Below are 19,489 nucleotides of genomic sequence, written 5' to 3'. Positions count from 1 at the left end.
TAAAATAAAATTAAACAGACCTATAAAAATTCAAATGCACGTGTTGGCTTAATCTATTTATATCTAATCATTAGTATATTTATGTTTACATCGCTAATATGGTCGTTTGAGGTCAACTCGATATTTAATTAGATGGAGTCTAGACTAAAATACACACGAAACGAAACTACATATTATTGACTCTATGCTCTTTAAACTGTTTATTTCACACTTTTGATAGTTTGGATAAATGTTTTACATTGTTATAAATAAAATATGAAAATTTGAGTCAAATCGGTGACCATGAATTTGACATCTAGTGCCCCCTTTAAATCCACAATCTAAGGGAAATTGATAAGTAGGAAGTTGAAATCATCCCGACTGATTTTAGTGTCAAGTTGTCCATCTGTGTCAATATTGAGGATAAGATCAAGGTAGAAAGCAGTCCTTCTTGTATAAGTAGTATCCTTAATTTCGAGTTCACTCGTATATTTGAGATGCAAAGACTGACAGCACATTATAATATGAGAAAAGTCCTAAAGAACAGTCCATAAAAAATGAGGTCCGAAAAAAATTTGAGCAACATGAACAAACCGAAGGTGCATTGTGATTCTCCATGTTGTTGGCTTAGCAGTTTCTGCTTTACAGGGGCACATGTCACGTTTCTCAATTTTCAATTCAAAAATTGTGTTATATACGTAGACGTATGTTATAACCTCCTCAAGTAAACATAAGTTAGTTTATTATTGTTTTGTAGATTATTTATCAGCTTTTATTATCACAAATTTCAGAGCATGTTTAAGGTTATCTCGTCATGTGGTCTTCAGTGTATACCACGAAGAAAGTCATACCAGTAACATATGTTTTGTGCATGGAAATCGATTCTAAATATCAAATTACAGCATAACCTCAAAAATAGAGAATAATTCGTTTCTTGTTTTATTCAAAATGATAAAACAGTATTAGGGAAAGTGACCAAAAGAACATACAAAACCAAAAACAAATGTCCGCTATGCCGGAAGGAGATGCAGCATTAGCTTCTGCAAACAATTAGTTATATGGACTGGAAAATTTACACACAACGAGCATTCATTGAATCATGCCAATAACACTCGCTACTTGCGCCCTCAGGAACTGACGGTCTATCAGCACCATGAGGTATTTAAAACTTATATTTTTCCGTGTCAACAACTCGTGGTGTACGAATCTGGAATAATTTCATCAAGTATGCTTGAGACAAAGCTTAAAAAGCCTAAATATAACAGGAAAGCACAAAAACCAAATAGTGAGATTTTTTACAATCATATAAATTGATTCCTATACCATAATTTACCTACCCAGATTTCGACACGATTATGTATCTGTTTATAAATCATATGTTTGAGCACATACCAGTATTTTGAATAAATGTTACAGATCTAATCGATTACTCACTACGAGGTAGATATGTTTAGTGCATGTACACTCACCGTTTCCATCACGATTATATATATATATATATATATAAATATATTTAATTTACCTAACATGAATATCCTTTTAACTATTTATTAATATTGTATTCCCCCGAACTGAGAGAGTACCTAATTCAATTGGCAAAGCTAAATGATCAAGTATACATACTTATTTAACCATGAAGATAATGATTTTGGTATCTTTGCATCTCTCTGTATTTCCCCAGTGATCAGTTTAACTTTGTAATTAAATAGATACTTTTTACATTTATCAGCCTGTTGTTTGGCGAGGGCACTTTGCTCTACTAAAAACACAACTTTAGGGAATCTGTCAGTAGTCTTTTCCATGTGATCCTGAAAATAACATTAAAATATGTCAGTTTTGCTTATTGAAAAAGTTCAAAAAATTTCTAGTAAGATTCCAGAAGACAATGCAAAAAAAGAAAAATCCTCAAGGTGAAATCAAGGAGTTGCAAAGTCGATCAAGGATTTAGTTACACTATGAACTTATGAAAGTAATAGTTGAACTCCATGCGATTGCGTTTGTACATGTATTATAATCACTACACGCGTCTGGCGCTAATACAACATTTCAACCCTGGTATTTATGATGAGTTTATTTGTGTCTATTCTCTCTCAAAATTGCATTGTTTTTGTGGTGAACTCTATTCAAATCACCTGTATAATTTTTATTGCAACATATGTCTTCCCACTTCCAGTGGGTGGCACAATTATGCAGTTCCTGTGGTCTAACGCAGGTTTTGCCAACTCCATTTGATTGCGTTTGTACATGTATTATAATCACTACGCGCGTCTGGCGCTAATACAACATTTCAATCCTGGTATTTATGATGAGTTTATTTGTGTCTATTCTCTCTCAAAATTGCATTGTTTTTGTGGTGAACTCTATTCAAATCACCTGTATAATTTTGAGTGCAACATATGTCTTCCCACTTCCAGTGGGTGCCACAATTATGCAGTTCCTGTGGTCTAACGCAGGTTTTGCCAACTCCATTTGATAACCTCTAAGGCGTAGTTCTTCTTTCACTATCTCATTATCCGTGTCCGAGTCCTGATCATCGTTTCCAACTGCATCATATGCTGTTAAAATAAAACAAAGAAATTTATCTTAACTTACAATAAATTGAATTATGATAGACAAATCAATGAAAAATTTTTAGGTGGCCACAATTGTGATCATACGACTGACGATAACATGTTATTTTAAATTATGACAAAATATTTGACAAATGTATGTCCAGTTGTTGTGCCAGAAGTTAGTTATTTAAAAGCTACCGTGCTTTATGATATATGATATATGAACAAATTCAAAATTCAATTTGGCAGGGCTTGACTCGTCATTTGAAAAAATAACTTGCACAAAGACAAAAGGCCCAAATGTCTATCAAGGACTACTAGCAGTTTTTTTAAAGCAATATCAAAACCAATTCATATCTATTAACCATAAATACTGTTACCCAACACAAAAAAAATCACTAAAATCACGTCCAACAGAATTAGTGTTAAGACGTCAGGAACAGTTTGAAAAAAACATGACCTTTTGCAATGCCAAAATATAGATATCGATAGAATGTAAGACAAGAGAGAATAACTGTATAAAATAGAATAACATCTTTTGTTATTTATTGATTTATCAATTATAAGATCACAAGATCAATGTGAATGCGCTCCTAACGTATCATATTAAAAGAATCGTATTGTTTATTACATATACACCCATAAAGACATGTGAATGTAAGACCAATGTGATATTGTTAGAGATATGAAAGTAACTCTTCTTATAAAGAACCTCTTAGTTGTTTTCCCAAAATAAGAGTTAAATTGGGCTAATCAGTCTTTATATTCATAACTGAACTCACTCACTAATTTTATATGAAACTTTCGACTGATTTCTCTGTTTTACGGTTCACTATATAAAAAATCGATGCATGAAATTACTCAAAAATTCTAGCTTCTTTTTTTCGATTATACTTTAAATGTTAGATTTTTCTATATGTTTACTTTCTTGACATACACGTGTTTTTTCTGCTGATTAATTTTTGAATGACAGGCAGATAAGAAGTTCAGTTCCTAGTTTTTCCAACACATTGAAAAAAGACGTGCAGGCTCCAGAGATTTGACTGGGTTACGCTGCTTGTGTACGCTTAATCCTCTCTTTATCTGGGACGACAGTGATGAAACATATAAACTAACAGTAAATAAGAATGTGTTAATAGTATACGGATGCCCTACTCGCATTATCATTTTATATATTCAGTGGACCGTGAAATTGATGTCAAACTCTAATTTGGCATTTAAATTACAAAGATCATATCAGAGGAAACTAAGTTTCAAGCTGATTGGACTTTATGATCAGCAATAACAGCCTTGACCAAAAGCATAAACCTGACTTGATCAAACACTTAATTCTGAAGCTGTACAGACGGGCGTACGCACGGACGAACGAAAGGACGGACGAACAGATGAATGAGGATGAACGGACGTACGGGCGAACAAACGGATTTAAAGACTGACAAAAATAATGCCCATAGGTGGACAAAAATATTGTCAAATCTTATATTGCAGATCATTTTCTATTTCCTTTTCTCTCTCTATCTTCTTTAATTTTGTTCAAACCATAACAAAGGGTATAGAACTCGACCTTAAACCGCAATTACACCTACAAGCAGTATATTCAAGTTTTTCGGCAAATAAAGCAACAATAGTAAACTGTTGTTCAAAAGTCATAAATTGATTTAGAGGAAACAAAACCGGGTTATCAACTATAAACGAGGAAACACATCAACTATAAGAGGAAAACACATGAACAAGATAAACACTGTAGAGCAACAAAAACATACGCATAAATACATACAAAAATAATCATTTAATGGCAATTACTCTTATTAGTAGTCGTTTTACGAATTTGACATTGAAGACTTATATTTATATCTTGTCCCGCTGATGTTTGTTTCATTTTTAAGTTTCTGTCTGTCTTTCACAATTTTGCAGAAAGTATTAAATAATGAAAAATAATGGTATTATGCCTCATTCAAGAGCAATAACTCCTAGAAGACGTCGTCTGACAGTTTTGATGAATATTTTCTCCTTTGATAGCGGTTAACATGATAAAAGACAAAACTTCCATGTTGTCCCTATATTGTATTTAAGGCATTTCGGCATGTTGGTTGCCAAGCGGGATCATAGGGTACATTTTTTTACAAAAAACTGTAATAATGATTGTGGAATTTAGCCAAGTAAAACCAGAGAAGAAGTTTTTTTGTAACAACAGAGGACGAATGGACGCCAATTGATGAGTCTTTTTGCCAGGTGAGTTAAAAACAAATACTATTGTGCAAATTATATTTTTATGTTTTTATTTATTCACTAAACATACTTTAAAGTTCATTTTTAATTACAATATAATTATAAAGTAAATATGATATGTAATAAGTTCTATTAGTCCTGTACACCTTAATTCAAAAGTTGAATATCATTTAATTCTGGAACATATTCACGAACTATTGCAAATGCTTCTTTCACATTGTTCCACTTAGTTTTATCTAAAGAAATTCCCTTTCTCGTTGCCTGAAGTCTTGTTTTTCCAGGTGGGATCCAGAAGTGTCTTAGATCAACTGTTTTATACAAAGGATCGACTGTTGCATATATACTACAGCCTAAATCAATCACATGCTTGGATTCCAAAGAACAAGTTAGGCATTGCTCCATCAACGCATCCAACGTTTTGTTACAATCCTCGAGTTTCAACCATCGTTGTAAAGTAAATGCCACACCTTTCTTCGAAGGACATAGAATTTCTCCAGATTTGTAAAACTGTCGGATATGTATCTGTAGAGCACCTCTAAATATATTCACAGTAACATAACAGTCACTACCAAGAGGGAACATACGTCTTTGCTCTCCGGTTGGTACAGATAAGTTAGATGTACAAGACATTCCAAACTCACTCTTTTTGCTCATTTGTTCGGTAGAAACGGTTGAACCTGAAAAAAAAACAATGTCTGACGGACATTAGTTCCTCTTAAAATATTTGTATAGGAATTGTTAACTTTTAATACGATAATCAACACAAAAAAAAATTGTACCGTGCAGTGGCAAAACATTTGCTTTTCAAAATGATAGTCTTATTCGAAATGAACTAAGATCTCCTGACTAAAGGTCGTTTGAGATATTGCTGTTTCGTCATTTGTCAATTGCTGTTGTATTGTCTCTATATAGTTTGATTTTCTGCAAAGGAACCACTAAATACGATGAACCAATATTTGCCAAAAAGTGATTTTAAAGTTGTTTTTTTATGACTACGTTGTCGATTCATCAACAAAAGAGGTCCCCTTTGTCTATTCCAAAACATTCTAGTCGGCTACTTAAAAAAAAACTCTTCCAATTTCATATCAAGTCTAGATAGTATCATATTTTAGCTCATTCACCGTAGTTCTTGTTTCAGCTGGTAGTATGACTCTTTCAACCTCAAAAGAGTAAACTTGATAGTTGAACAATTCAGGCACCTGGAAAGCAGCAATTGGGTCATTTATTGATGTGTTACTCTTTTTCTCAGTTCTTCATCAATTTGTGTAACAAAATATGGTTTAATGCTGCGGGTATCATTTGCATGTCTAAAACTGGTCTATAACAGTACAAAGAACATGTCAATTTTCAAAATCGATACTTCATGACTATTTCATTTTTTTTACACGTAGAACCAGACAAACCTTTTAAAACAACCGAATAAGTCTTTTTCATCATTTATCTTATTATTTGTTTTTAATTTGCTGTATGTCCTGTTTTACTTTAAAAATATTTTCATTGACAATAAGCATTTATTATCTGGTAGAAATCAAAATTTAGGGATAGCATGCGTATGATGAAAATGTACACATACACAGCAACAGAAGGTAGGGGTGATATGTCTTTATGTTGATCACAAAAATGTGATCAAAATAATTCTCAATAGTTGCTTACAAGCGATTATGTTAACAATTATTTAGTACGATAGATTATCAGATGCAAATATTAAATCAACAACATTCGTTCTAAATATAAAAAAAGAAGATGTAGTATGATTGACAATGAGACCACTCTTCACAAGAGACCAAATGACATAGAAATTAACAACTTTAGGTCACCAAATGAAAATTTATGCGCGTAGCTACGTTTACGTCAAAACGCCCGGGCGTACACTTGAATTTTGAAAATAAAAAAAAAAATAAAAAAAATCAGAAAATCTGGTTAAAAGCACATCAGCCGTGTGATTCTTTTTGCAGAGGATTGTAATTGTGAATAAAAAAGGGACTGAATTTACTTTAATCAACTAGATCCTATTATAGATGTCTTCCAATTTTCTGTAAAAGTCTGAATCTACTTTGAATTCTGCGTACTTTTCTTATATTTATACAATTCATTATCTGCTGAGATTCGATATGCGGTTTGCATTTTTTGTCGAGCCTGTGATTTATGTCTTAAAAGCGAGTCAAAGCGTCGTCGGCGGCGTCGATATTAAGATTTCGAATTGATAAAGTGTTTTGAATGGCTCTCCGTGAAATTTTACGAAAGTTGGAAGAAAAATGTTCATGATCAAAAGAGTATCCAGAGCAATATAATAATGCTTTAATTTTCCCGCATTTAACGGATAAAAGGTATTCTTTCTGCAATTAATAAGTGGTCACAGTTTGGGCTTAAAGTTTGTTTATTCTTAATTAAACATTTTACTACTTTGTCAAACCTTTATCGAATTTGATAAAACTTTGAAAGAGGTTTTTAAAATTTTGAAAGCATTTGTTTACGTTTATTTTCTGATCTTTACTCATAGCCGGACATTCTTTACGCAATTAATTGTTTTTTAATGATCAATTTATAAAACATCATAGATTGTCATGAAATATTGGCACACTTAAATATTCTAGATCAAGAAAAAATATAAAAAGAGAATTTTAGGTTTTTTTTAAACAATTTAAGGGACTGATAAACTGATTCACTTTTTGTGGGAAGAAATCATAGGTGTTCCAGGGAATTTTTATATTGCACCTGTTAGAATTAAATGTGCATGTCCATTAAAAGGTGCTTTTGTCGATTGTATGCTCACTCACGGCTCTCTTTAAACATATTTGAAAGTGATATTGGTTTGGACGTTTTCTCTAAAACCAATGACCACTAGCTTCCAGTTTAACACGATGAATAAGTTAAACATATTTCAAAATTAAACATAAAAATAAACCAATTAGATTCAAAAGTATGTTGCTATTAATGAATTTTTGCTGACAGGAATGGTAGATCTCATTCTCGATAACTCGATAGCTTTCGGGAACTTCGTCCTCTCGAAACCACTACCAGCAGGTGCTTTGACATTGAACGGTTGGCACCCCTAAGACCCTCGCCAAAGCCCGGGAGTACACGTAAAAATGACCCAGCTACGCCACTGGAAATAGATATCAAACAATGCTTTTCACATTTAATAAACAATCAAACGGTTACATGACATGACAAAATTATCAAAAAGCAAACATCTATAAATTTTTGTGTACACTTACGAGATCCCAATATGTTGCTCACTTTTTGAGGGCAAACTTCCATTGCTATATCCTTCTTCACGTTATTAACAAAAAGCGAGTCCAGCACTATATTTTCCGTATCAGTTTGCGACTCCGTGTCTTCTTCTGACAGTTTGTTGTATTTTTCGTCATCTTTTTTCTTTACCAAAAGCTTCTCCTTTGTAATTTCATCATCTTGATTCAAATTGAAATCTGCCGAAGGTTGATGACTAACTTGATCCACTGTCTGTGGAGCACTCAAATTATCAATTGATATTTCGGGTTGCACTGTAACTGTAACAAAGCATTAAATATAAGTATTTCAGTATCACTAAAATGTGAAGCCTATTTTAGAGATTCAATTTGCATAAAAGCAGACCACTGTTATTCTCCACATAATGCTTTAATTTTGTCATTTTCAAAAGTACTTTCTCATTTATAACATATCAGATCAATTTAAATAAATTTGTCTAGGTTTGCGATTTAAACAAAACTGTTGGTTTTTTTTATACACTATGAATATCAGCTATGCTCATAGTTACTTTAAAAAAAATAGTCCCCAATTAATATATAATACATTTTTATCGCATTTTGATACTGGCTCTCAGCTTTTCTGGCACGGGAATTCAGCTATGTTTCGCTTTAAAATAATCATCTTCGCTAGCCAAGGGTTACGATCCAACACCCTCCTCTGCTAGCCAAGGGTTAGGTAAGATCTAAAATAAGCTATGTCAACAGAAAATGAATCTTACGTAAAACACAGGTAGTATTGTTATGATATTGAATATGATGTTCAATTTACTATATAGGTTTTAAAATGTCGGATACTGAGTTAAATTTTACCAGACATGTAGTTTTCTTTTGTTTCATACTCCATGCTAGTCAGGTCTCCTTCCGTCGGTTCTTCTGCCTTATCAACATCCATCTTGTCAGTTATGACACAATTACGGGCTTGTAGCTCTTGAAAAGATTCACATGTTCGAAAATCATTTGAGAATAGCAGAAGAATGATGTATTCAAAATAGAATTATAAAGATAAGTTCATAAATATGAAAAATATTTGTTATGCTTTTAGAAAGAACCCAAATGATTATTTGCACGAAATTATGAAAATAGCGACTATAAACAGCGACATGACGGGGGTCACATGTGGAGCAGGATCTGTTCATCCTTCCGGAGCATATAAGATCGCCTCAAGTTTTTGGTGGGATCCGTGTTGCTTAGTCTTTAGTTTTCTATGTTGTGTCTTCCTGTACTATTATTTGTCTGTTTGTCTTTTCATATTTAGCCACGGCATTGTCAGTTTATTTTCGATCTATGAGTTTGAGTGTCCCTCTGGTATATTTCGTCCTCTTTTTTTAAATAGAAATGGATGTACCAATTGTCCAATTGGTTTAATATGTCATGAATTAAGGGATAAAAGTATTGGGTTAATTTTGAAGAAACGACCTTCTTAATAAAAAAAAAAGACAACGAATGTGTTATATTTACTCATTCGATGAATCTTTAAAGCAGGAAAAAAAGATGGTAAACAATTGCATTATTTCACGATGGACTTGCATCCAATAAAAACATTGTCCAATAGAATATTTATTTTTGTCATCGGTACACTTAGAAAATGAAATACTGTCGTACGGGAAAATTACATTCAGTCATTGAAAGAGTTGTTGTGTTGCGTATAATAATTTGAAATAATTTTAAAATTTCATAAATGAAAGTCATTAGTGAATGTATTTTTATACAGATAATTCCCTCACTTTCAAACTTTTCTGGATCGATTTCTTTAACCACATGTGCAGAACCAGTTTCATAAAGTATTTGCATGAATTCTGGGTACCAGTCTTTGGGTTTCCGTTTTGGAAGATAAGTCAGGAGTCGGAACACAGCTTCATTTTCACCATATATTCTACTCATATTATCAACCTCTTGCGAGTCTTTGTCACTTATCAAAGACTTTTCTCTTAAATGTGGTAAAATTTCTCGAGGTCTTATAGTTTCAGACAATGTCTTCTCAAACAGATTTATTAAAAGTTCCCAAGTGGGTGCATCTTCATAGCTGACAAAATCTCCTTCGATGAAATCATTTACCCATTCATAGTCTGTAAAGGAAATATTTCTTTTTTCATATAATTTTCTTTTGCAATGCCGTCTTTCATACTAGTCGTTCAAAATCAGGTAAAGAACTTTCTCGAGTATTTTGTCGTTTTGATTTATATAACTTCGATTTTGTATGTCATCATGTCATATTTAGATGAACGTTTACCCATGATATAAACACTTTTCTGGCCCAAAAAAAAACAAAACTTTAGGTTTAAAACCACAAATTCAATTATAAAATGTTCATCATGTCAGTTCTTTTCACATTTTAACGGTCTTTGCACATAATAATGTCTCATTGCTTTTATATTTTTACTCCAACCTAAATTTGGTAACAAAGACTAAAGAAAGCCCACAATTACAAAGTAAGAAGTAATACTATTAAGTTTAGTAATATTTAAATGTAAAGTTTTTGAGATTTTGAAGAAATACTTACTTTTTGTTTAAATGACAGAGCCTGGTTTTTTAAGGGAATAACACCAAAAAAATCTGATCTGACCACATTTAAACAAATGATATAATATTAACATATAGTATAGATTTCAAATCGCTCCGTTCCTATTTAGTTCAGAGAGATGGGATGGAAAAGGCTTGGGGTTGACTGAAGAAAGAATGATTTATTACCATCTTCTATTAATGCTTGTTTGAAGATCTGCCATTTTCCTTCATAGTCTTTTTTATCTAACATATCCAGTAACTTCTCCATTGCACTCTGTGGCGATTCCATTCTCTCAAGTGATCTAATAGACCTTTTTTCATCTGGAAGTGAGCAGTAAAACTTACATAAAGATATGCAAACAGATAAAAAATTGTTTCATTTAAGCGTTTGAGTTAGAATATACATATGTGGTCATACAGGTTAATTATTTCCCCAAAAGAAAATATGCAATTAAATTTTTTACAATAATAAGCTCGAAATAAAACATAGAGTGGCTATTGTTTTGTAGTCTTAAGAAAGCCCTTTGAATTACAAAAACCTCTTAAATTTGACGTATTGATATACTATTTGGCATTATCATTGTTATAGCTTGGACTTTACTCATGTTGGAGACCGTAAGAGAACATGCAGTTGCATATAGCTTTTTGGTCTATTTTATTTGGTTGCAAATGAATTAATGTCTCATTGAAAACCAGACTTATTTTTGTAAAGCATTAATCTCAATGTTGGTGTCCCGATGTCTTCCCCGATACTGCATATAGCGCTATAGACGATGTGTTAAATATTGAATTTATATCGACTCTTGATATATTTAGTTTAAGACATATAAGATAAAACAAATTTAGGGCATGGATGTTGATAAATTTTTATCCCCGTCCCCGAAAACTACAATCTTGTACATTTTAAAGTATACCAAACTGATGAACGCATGTCGACACATGTTGGAACTTCATAAGAGAGTCTTCTTAAATTGCACTATTCGAAAAAATTGAATTTCAGTTATGGGATAAATTTTTGACCAACTTATCGTGGCTTAAGAATTGAAAACAGCAATAAAATCGCAGTCCATTAGCTTTTGGTTTTTCGTGAGAGAATATTGAGTTTTAGGTGTTGAAATGAAACTTGATTTGCTTCTTTCACCATCTTAGCGTCGTCGTAGCATTTTCTGACGTATGATAATAATAATGCATTTGACTACTCATGATACTTTTTATCAAATAAACGTACCCATACTGAAGACTGATCCTAAATTAGTCAATAAACCAGATGGTATCACATTCTTAACTATTTGTCCACGGCACAACTCCATAATCAACTTCCTCCAATGATCATCAATATCCACCTCTGCCGAACAAGCATCAGAGCCTGTAAATATTTGCAGTGAGATTCGTATGTTCTGTGTGCATGACGAAACATTCATTGCGTGTATAAATAACAAATATAAGTTTTATCAAGCACTGTTGTTACAGTTTTTCGGTATACACATACTTTCAGAAATTCTGAGTAATACTATTCTATTGTCAGTATTGTTATCTTGTTTGTTTGACCCATTGGTGGCCTTAAGCTGTTTTCTGATCCTTGGTCGGGTTGTTGTCTCTTTGACATAATCCCAATTGCCATTCTCAATTATATCTTGTGTTTATTTATGTTGGGTTTTTTTTTTTTTTTTATCTTTTTGTTCTTGTCAATCTGACCGAGCTAACCCCTTTCCATCTAAGGTTTGTAGGTTTTTTTTCTTAATGAGTGTTCTACGATACCGTCCCTGGTTAGAGTGAAGGTTGAGTCCTCGTAAATATGTTATCCCAAGTCATTTGCCTGTTGTTAAGTGATTTTCGTTTATTGCTGTCTGTCCTATTTATTTTTCTTTTATTGTTTTACCATCATTATCAAAACAAGCTGTTCTTTTCTCTTTTGCATAGTTTAATAGTTAGTCGTGTCGGATTCCTTCATAGACGACTATATGGTATGACTTTGCTCGCTGTTGACGGATAGTATGCGACCTTTTGAAGTTCAAGTGATTTTATCCACGTCATTTGGACTATGGTGGGTAATGTATAGTCTTTACGACATCCCATTATTTGCATGCTACAAGAAATCATTTATTTGTCTTACAGTGCTTTGACAACGACAAGCTCGTCCAACAAGGTTAATGCACGGTGACCTACAGTTGTTAATTTCTGTGTAATTTGGTCTCATTTTGGGAGTTGTCGCATTGCATGGAAATCATACCACATCTTCTTATTTCAAATATTAAATGCAATCATGGTAAGTAAATGTAGCATTTTGAATTAATCACTTAGCCGATATTTTCTTTCTAATGAAATTCCTATTATTACAAAGAACTTAACCTTTAATGTCCGGGTCAATCTTTCTTGCAATTTCTGTCATTCCAATCCCTATGATGCAATCAAGAAATTCTTTGAACCAGGACTGAGGATGAGGTTTGACAACTCTGTTTATCAACACAAGCAATGCTGCTTTTTCTTCTCTGTTAATACATTCGGTACTAATATCCTGTATGTCCTGTTCTGTCAACAAGTCGTGGCCTTTAAGTGCTTCTGAAAGCGGTTTGGTTTCTATGTTTTCCTCAAATAGTACACCAATAATGTTTTGCAGTTGTGCATCGACAATAGGGTCATACTGCTTTAAAAGTATTTCTGGGACGAAGGTGAAGTCTGTGAATAAGTTAGATTTAGTATTAACGTAAAAAGGCCAAGCAATTCAAGTTCACCGATTTAACTCCAATTCACATATTTGATTTTTAACTATGTAAAACATTTGTCCTAATTATTAAAATTCTAAAATAATATGTTGCTTCATTTCGTGCGTATTTTAGTCTAGACGCCATCTAATTGACAATGTTGACCCCCGAAGACCTCCGATTGCCATATAAGCGATATAAACATAAATAAAGATATATGTATATAGATAGCAGACTCGTGCATTTTGATTTTTCTATGTCTGTTAAATTTCATATTATAGATAAAAAAATATATGTTAATCATCATTTTTACCTGTAAACGAATGATTTTTTTGTGGATCGAATGAGTAAATCAAGTAATTTACATTTGTTTCACTTTCAAGCAGGACATTCTTTTCCTTTAAATAACCAGAAACACGCACAATTCGTTTGGTAACCATCTCTAGACAAGGGGTTAAATTTAAGTTCACAGGAATACGGATTCAATGGATTTAATTCATCATCAATGTTTCTTAGCATATTTTGACAAGATTGAACCACATATGCTGCTAAAAGCGATATATTTTTTTCACTATTTCATTTTCATTAATGATTGGACAAAAAAGTGTAAGAGTTGTAGTAGTAAGAATCAGAATAACCAATTTTTTTTTTGTATTTTTATTTCGAGTTCGAGTTCGCATTCGTGTTGCAGTTCCATTTTTTTTTTTAGATTTCATGTTAGTGATCGGCTCAAATTTCGAGTTATAGTTCGAGTTACACTGCTAGCTCAAGTCACATTTCGAGGTAGAGTTCGAGTTATAGTTAGATATCGCTCGAAATGTGACCCGAACTCGGACGTTTTATTTAGAGCGTCAGGATAATGCTGTATTGATTGTATCCAATATGTCCTTTTCTAATTTGAACTTTCAATCTCGAAAAGCACTTCGTATGCCCTTTTGAAATCTTCTTGATGATACCTGTGTATAAATAACGGTAAAACTGTGGTTAGTTCAATAGATATGTATTTGTATAAGATATTTACCAAGATTTTGTTTTAGCACTTCGATAAGTGTTTCCAAATTATTACTTTGATCTACAGTGTTTAAAATATCCTGAACTTTCTTTTCCTCTGTGATTTGGCTGTTTCTCAGTCTGTTAACTTCATCTACAACAAATTTCTCTCTAATAATTTTCAAACATGAAACAGCAGCAAGAAAAGTAAATAAGAGATCAGAAATTGATATGCTTCAGCAAGAATAATCTTCGAAAGTGGCAGTCCATAGAGTGTAGGGAAAAAGAAGAAAATTTGATGTAAAATAAACAAGATATGGAAGATGAACAAAATATATTTATCAAGATAAACACCCAGCAAAAAAAGCGAGTGTTCAATTGAAAGGAATACCTTGAATTAAAGTTGAAAAAAAAACCAGAGATCCATCAAAGCAGGTAATCACTAAAAATATCATGAAATATTTTCCTTGAAACTTCCTATATATCAAAAGATAATATGGTGATAAAAATTAGAACATGTACAGTTCTGACTTGGTAAGGGATCTTTCGCGGACATCGAATCTCACTATGATGATGAAAGTATTTTTTTCTTAAAATCAAGCACTGATTTTATAATCCTGCAAGATTATTAGACATGTCCTTATCTGTAGATTCCTATTTTTACAAACTCGTTTTCGCCATATGTAAATTTGTCAAAATCGGCCAGTGCGTATCCGGGAGGGTAGGGTTCCGGTGGTTGGAACCTCTCTTTTTGGAAGATCAATGCATTTGAATGGAGACATCTAGTTGGAACCCCCATTTGAAATGGCTTTATCTGCCCCTGATCGACAGTTTTAATCATCTTTAGGCCGGTATGTTTGATTTGTATCTTATGGACGAAAACAAATAAATAAAAAAATACAATAGGTATGTCCTGTAATAGAGGCCGTCCGCGATGAAGGTACGGACTTTTTTGCATTGCAACTGGAAAATGATAGCTTGATATCATAATAGAGACAAGTGTCGCACAGCATGTCGCCTACAGCATCCCTCAAAAAGTGTTGTAAGATCGACCCCTTTCTGACCGGACGTAGCTGAGAACTTGTAAATTCCTCACAGCCAAGCGGACGTCCTAGTTTGGCAGGGGTTTTAATCCCATTAGAAGAAGAAATAAGTGACCACCATTAAGGCATAGTAAATATGCTATATCTTCTATTTTGAAAATTGGAAATTTCAACATATATCTAAAACATCTTTAAATATTTTAAAAATTTTGGGATGACTTTAACTTTGACACTAGGAACTCTTGGCTTAATAGCTTTTTTTTGGAAGCAACAAAAATCGGGGAATCGTAACCTCTTGAATATCTGGAGTGTGCAATCAGCTTTATATGCCGTTTTTTTTTTTTTATTATTATTATTCTGTCTCCTGATGTGTATTTTTTAATACTGAACTATAAATATAACCATGATAACGTTGTACTGCCTTGGTTTTTTTTAATTATTGTTATGATGCACACTTGCATAGATTCATCTTTGGTTTAATTATGGTTAATAAGGAAAATAAGGAAAGAGATGAAGATCAGAGGCCCTTTGCACAAAAATGTATTCAATATAATTGTTGTAGGCTATTATGATTTATTTTAATTTTTGTAACGCGATCCACTCAATTGTGATTGCAAGAATCATCATTCGTAAAAGAATAATATAAACATAAAATTATTCACTGAATTTCCTGTAAATCTTATATGACACTTATATGTTTACAAATAAGAAAGTAAAAGTAATTACGACTAGAGCATGAATATTTGAGACAAAATAAATAAATTCATGACTTTATGTATTGATTATCATGATATCATCTAAAGTAATAACAATGCATAAACAAAGAATATGAAAATAAAAGAACGTATCTTCATACGTTTTATTATCAATTTGTTCAACCTGATAGTGTTTGCAAATCTAAAATTTAATTAACATTACTGAAAAACGATAGGAAATAAATGCATGCATTGACAATTATAAATTACATACCATCACCCAGAATCTGTTTAATCTTTGGTGACGATATCAGTTCTCCAGCTTTTATGATTTTAGCCAGGAACGGAATAAAAACCCCAACCATTTCTCTGGTATTGGAATTATGTAACGTAGTTGTAAATTTCCGGAAATCCAACATGGTATTACCCTTTTCTATAAATAGAATCCGATCAATGCCTAAATTAGATAATAAATTTCCAGACTATTTATACTCCCACCTCGAATAAAGAGTGTATAGATGTCCTTCCTTGTGTTAGGTCCGTCCGTCGTATTCTCGTCCCAACATAATAAAGAACAGATTAGATAGTAAGAGGACATTAAGCAGTGTTATTAACCACAAAACACAGGTAGAATCCGCAATTTTTGTAATTTTCTATGAAAGCAGTATTACTATATATGGTTGTAGATTGCTTTCAATTGATCCTTTTTAATTTATCGAGCAAACTATTAAATGTCTTAACAGGGCATCTACGAACTCGACAAAAAATACGACTATGTCGATATTGCAAGCATTTATAAATGAAAAATCACCTTGGTCTATGTGAATATTAAACAAAGGACACAGATGGATTCATGACAAAATTGTGTTTTGGTGATGCTGATGTGTTTGAAAAGCTTACTTTACTGAACATTCTTGCTACTTACAATTTTCTCTAATTTTCTCTATCTATAATAAACTTGGCCATTTAGATACAGAGGAAAATATTTTGTAAAAATTTACCAAATTAATGAAAATTTAAAAAAAAATTACTATAAAGGGCTATAACTCTTTAAGGGGTCAACTGACCATTTTGGTCATGAGACTTATTTTTAGATCCCACTTTGCTGAACATTATTGCTGTTTACAGTTTATCTCTATCTATAATAGTATTCAAGATAATAACCAAAAACGGCAAAATTTCTTTAAAAACTACCAATTGGGGGAGCAACCCAATAACCAGTTGTCCAATTCATCTGAAAATTCCAGTGCAGATAGGTATTGACTTAAAAATAATTTAACCCCCTGTCAGATTTTCTCTAACTGGTTTCAGAGTTATAAGCCTACATTTTACCCCTATGTTTTATTTTTAGCCATGGCGGCCATCTTGGTTGGTTGGACGGGTCACCTTTTTAAACTAGATACCCCAGTGATGATTGTGGCCTAGTGTGGTTAAATTTGGCTCAGTAGTTTCAGATGAGAAGAGTTTTGTAAAGACGACGGACGACGGACGCCAAGTGATGGGAAAAGCTCACTTGACCCTTTGGGCCAGGGAAGCTAAAAAGTAAACTGAACTCCGAGGAAAATTCAATAGGAAAGTCTCTAATCACATGGCAAAATCAAATGACAAAAACGAATGGACGACAACTGTCATATTCCTGACTTGGTACAGGCATTTTCAAATGTAGAAAATGGTGGATTGAACCTGGTTTTACAGCGCTAAACCTCTCACTTGTACGACAGTCGCATCAAATTTAATAATATTGATAATGATGCGTAAACAAACACACATTCGCCAGACAATTTGTTTTGTGACATATCTTGAATGACTATACTCACTCAACATGCTCAAATTGTTGATAACTTATGTTAAATGTAATTAAAGGAATCTTAAATGTAAATTGAAAGTAAATTCATTTTAAATCACTAAGGCTTTACTCTTTTGAATTAATTTTGGCAAGGACAGCTGAAATGTTGATACATATATATATATATATATCATATCTATGCTTGGAGCGTAGAAAACCAATACATTCTGTGACTGACGTAAATTTTCAGTTGTTTTCCAGACAAATTATTTTTAGATTACTTTATGAGTAAGTTTTTGAAATTTAGTTTTATCAAATGTATGCAAATCGAACGTTCGTTTATACATTGTACAATCGAAATTAATACTAATCATTAATTTGAAAAAAAGAAAATAACATATGACATACTGATTTTAAGAATTTTTGCTTGCTCAACTTCAAGTGGAAAATAGTGCCTTTTCAGGACAAAAATAAATAACAATCAATTTGAACAGATATAACCTGCCTCTGGAAAAGGAAGGTAAATTAAATGTTGAAATATAAAAAATAGAAAAATAGAGAATAAATGTCAAACTGAATAAAGAAAAGGGGGGAATTGTTAAAGACTACAGAAAAGAAGGACCCCTACAGACCATTATACATGTACATAAAACAAAACGGGTTTGACAGATTAATGTCATATATGTAATTGTGCTAACTGTAGTCAAAGTTCAATTTTGAAAAACTTTAAAAGCTCTGTTGTACTGTTTTGGATAGGCATGTTTTGTCATGATATAATATGAATTTGTATATTTTGTTTTTCGTAGTGACGTAGGAGTAGACTGAATAGTTGGGAAAAGGGGGCTGATTATCTGAAAATGAAAAGCAAAAGAAAGGAAAAAAGAAAATGAAACTCTTTAAGTCGGTTGTCTGTGATATATGATATAATCGCTTTTTTACGAAATTTTCCTTTGATCTTACTGACTGATAATTTCCTTTCTTGGCACTGAGAGTAGTGTGATATGAAAAAATGTCACTAGAAATTAAGGGCGTGCGTGCTGTTCTCACATTAACAACGTTGTTAAAGGTAAAAAGTAAAATCACAAAAATACTGAACTCCTAGAAAAATTCAAAACGGAAAGTCCCTAATCAAATGGCAAAATCAAATGATAAAACACATCAAACGAATAGACAACAGCTGTCATATTCTTGACTTGGTACAGGAATTTTCAAATGTAGAAAATGGTGGATTGAACCTGGTTTTATAGCGCTAAACCTCTCACTTGTATGACAATCGCACCAAATTCCGTTTTTTTTATAACGATGTGTCAACAAAACAGACATAATCTGTAAAATAGTCAAAATATGGTTACAGTAGTCACCACTGTTACAATAAAATAGCGATAAACAGATTATCATTGGTCATCTCAACTCGATTGCTTTTCTCATTTTCGCCGTGCCGGCACAAGCGATAAAATCAATATCGTTGAGATGACCAATGGTATTCTATAAGTATCGGTAGTATATCGTCAGTCTCCTCCATCAGTATTTTTTTTTATTAGCAATGGAAAAAAAGTGTGTGGTTGGGGTGAAGTAGCATAGCGGTATAGCTTTATTTATTTGTTTCTGTTTTTTTTTTCTTTTTACATAGTGGAATTTGAAATTGTTATTTCTTGAAAAGCGTACTGCGTATTAAATTATAAGCCTAGTACCTTTAATAACTATGTCGTAATGTTCTATTGTATTGTTAATTTGTGTATTTCTCTATCCTGAATGTTTTT

The 19,489-nt window shown here is 32.6% G+C and overlaps 1 protein-coding gene across 1 annotated transcript in view; it reads right to left on the bottom strand.

The window, feature by feature from the left end:
- Positions 1-16,568, bottom strand: part of LOC139519524 (ATP-dependent RNA helicase DHX58-like) — a 30,849-nt gene extending 14,281 nt beyond the window's left edge. The window contains exons 1-10 of the mRNA XM_071311644.1: positions 16,218-16,568; positions 14,237-14,359; positions 12,863-13,189; positions 11,742-11,879; positions 10,700-10,834; positions 9,736-10,077; positions 8,822-8,938; positions 7,979-8,272; positions 2,353-2,534; positions 1,603-1,787 (exon numbers count right to left, since the gene is read on the bottom strand). Of these exons, the coding sequence (XP_071167745.1) occupies positions 1,603-1,787; positions 2,353-2,534; positions 7,979-8,272; positions 8,822-8,938; positions 9,736-10,077; positions 10,700-10,834; positions 11,742-11,879; positions 12,863-13,189; positions 14,237-14,359; positions 16,218-16,362 (1,988 nt within the window). The 5' untranslated portion in view covers positions 16,363-16,568. The remainder of the gene's footprint in view (positions 1-1,602; positions 1,788-2,352; positions 2,535-7,978; positions 8,273-8,821; positions 8,939-9,735; positions 10,078-10,699; positions 10,835-11,741; positions 11,880-12,862; positions 13,190-14,236; positions 14,360-16,217) is intronic.
- Positions 16,569-19,489: the final 2,921 nt, after the last annotated feature.

This window comes from Mytilus edulis, chromosome 4 (genome assembly GCF_963676685.1).
Source record: "Mytilus edulis chromosome 4, xbMytEdul2.2, whole genome shotgun sequence".
In the NCBI taxonomy this organism is placed as follows: domain Eukaryota; kingdom Metazoa; phylum Mollusca; class Bivalvia; order Mytilida; family Mytilidae; genus Mytilus; species Mytilus edulis.
Note: the sequence above shows the minus strand (reverse complement) of the source record. Positions and strands in the feature narration are given on the sequence as shown.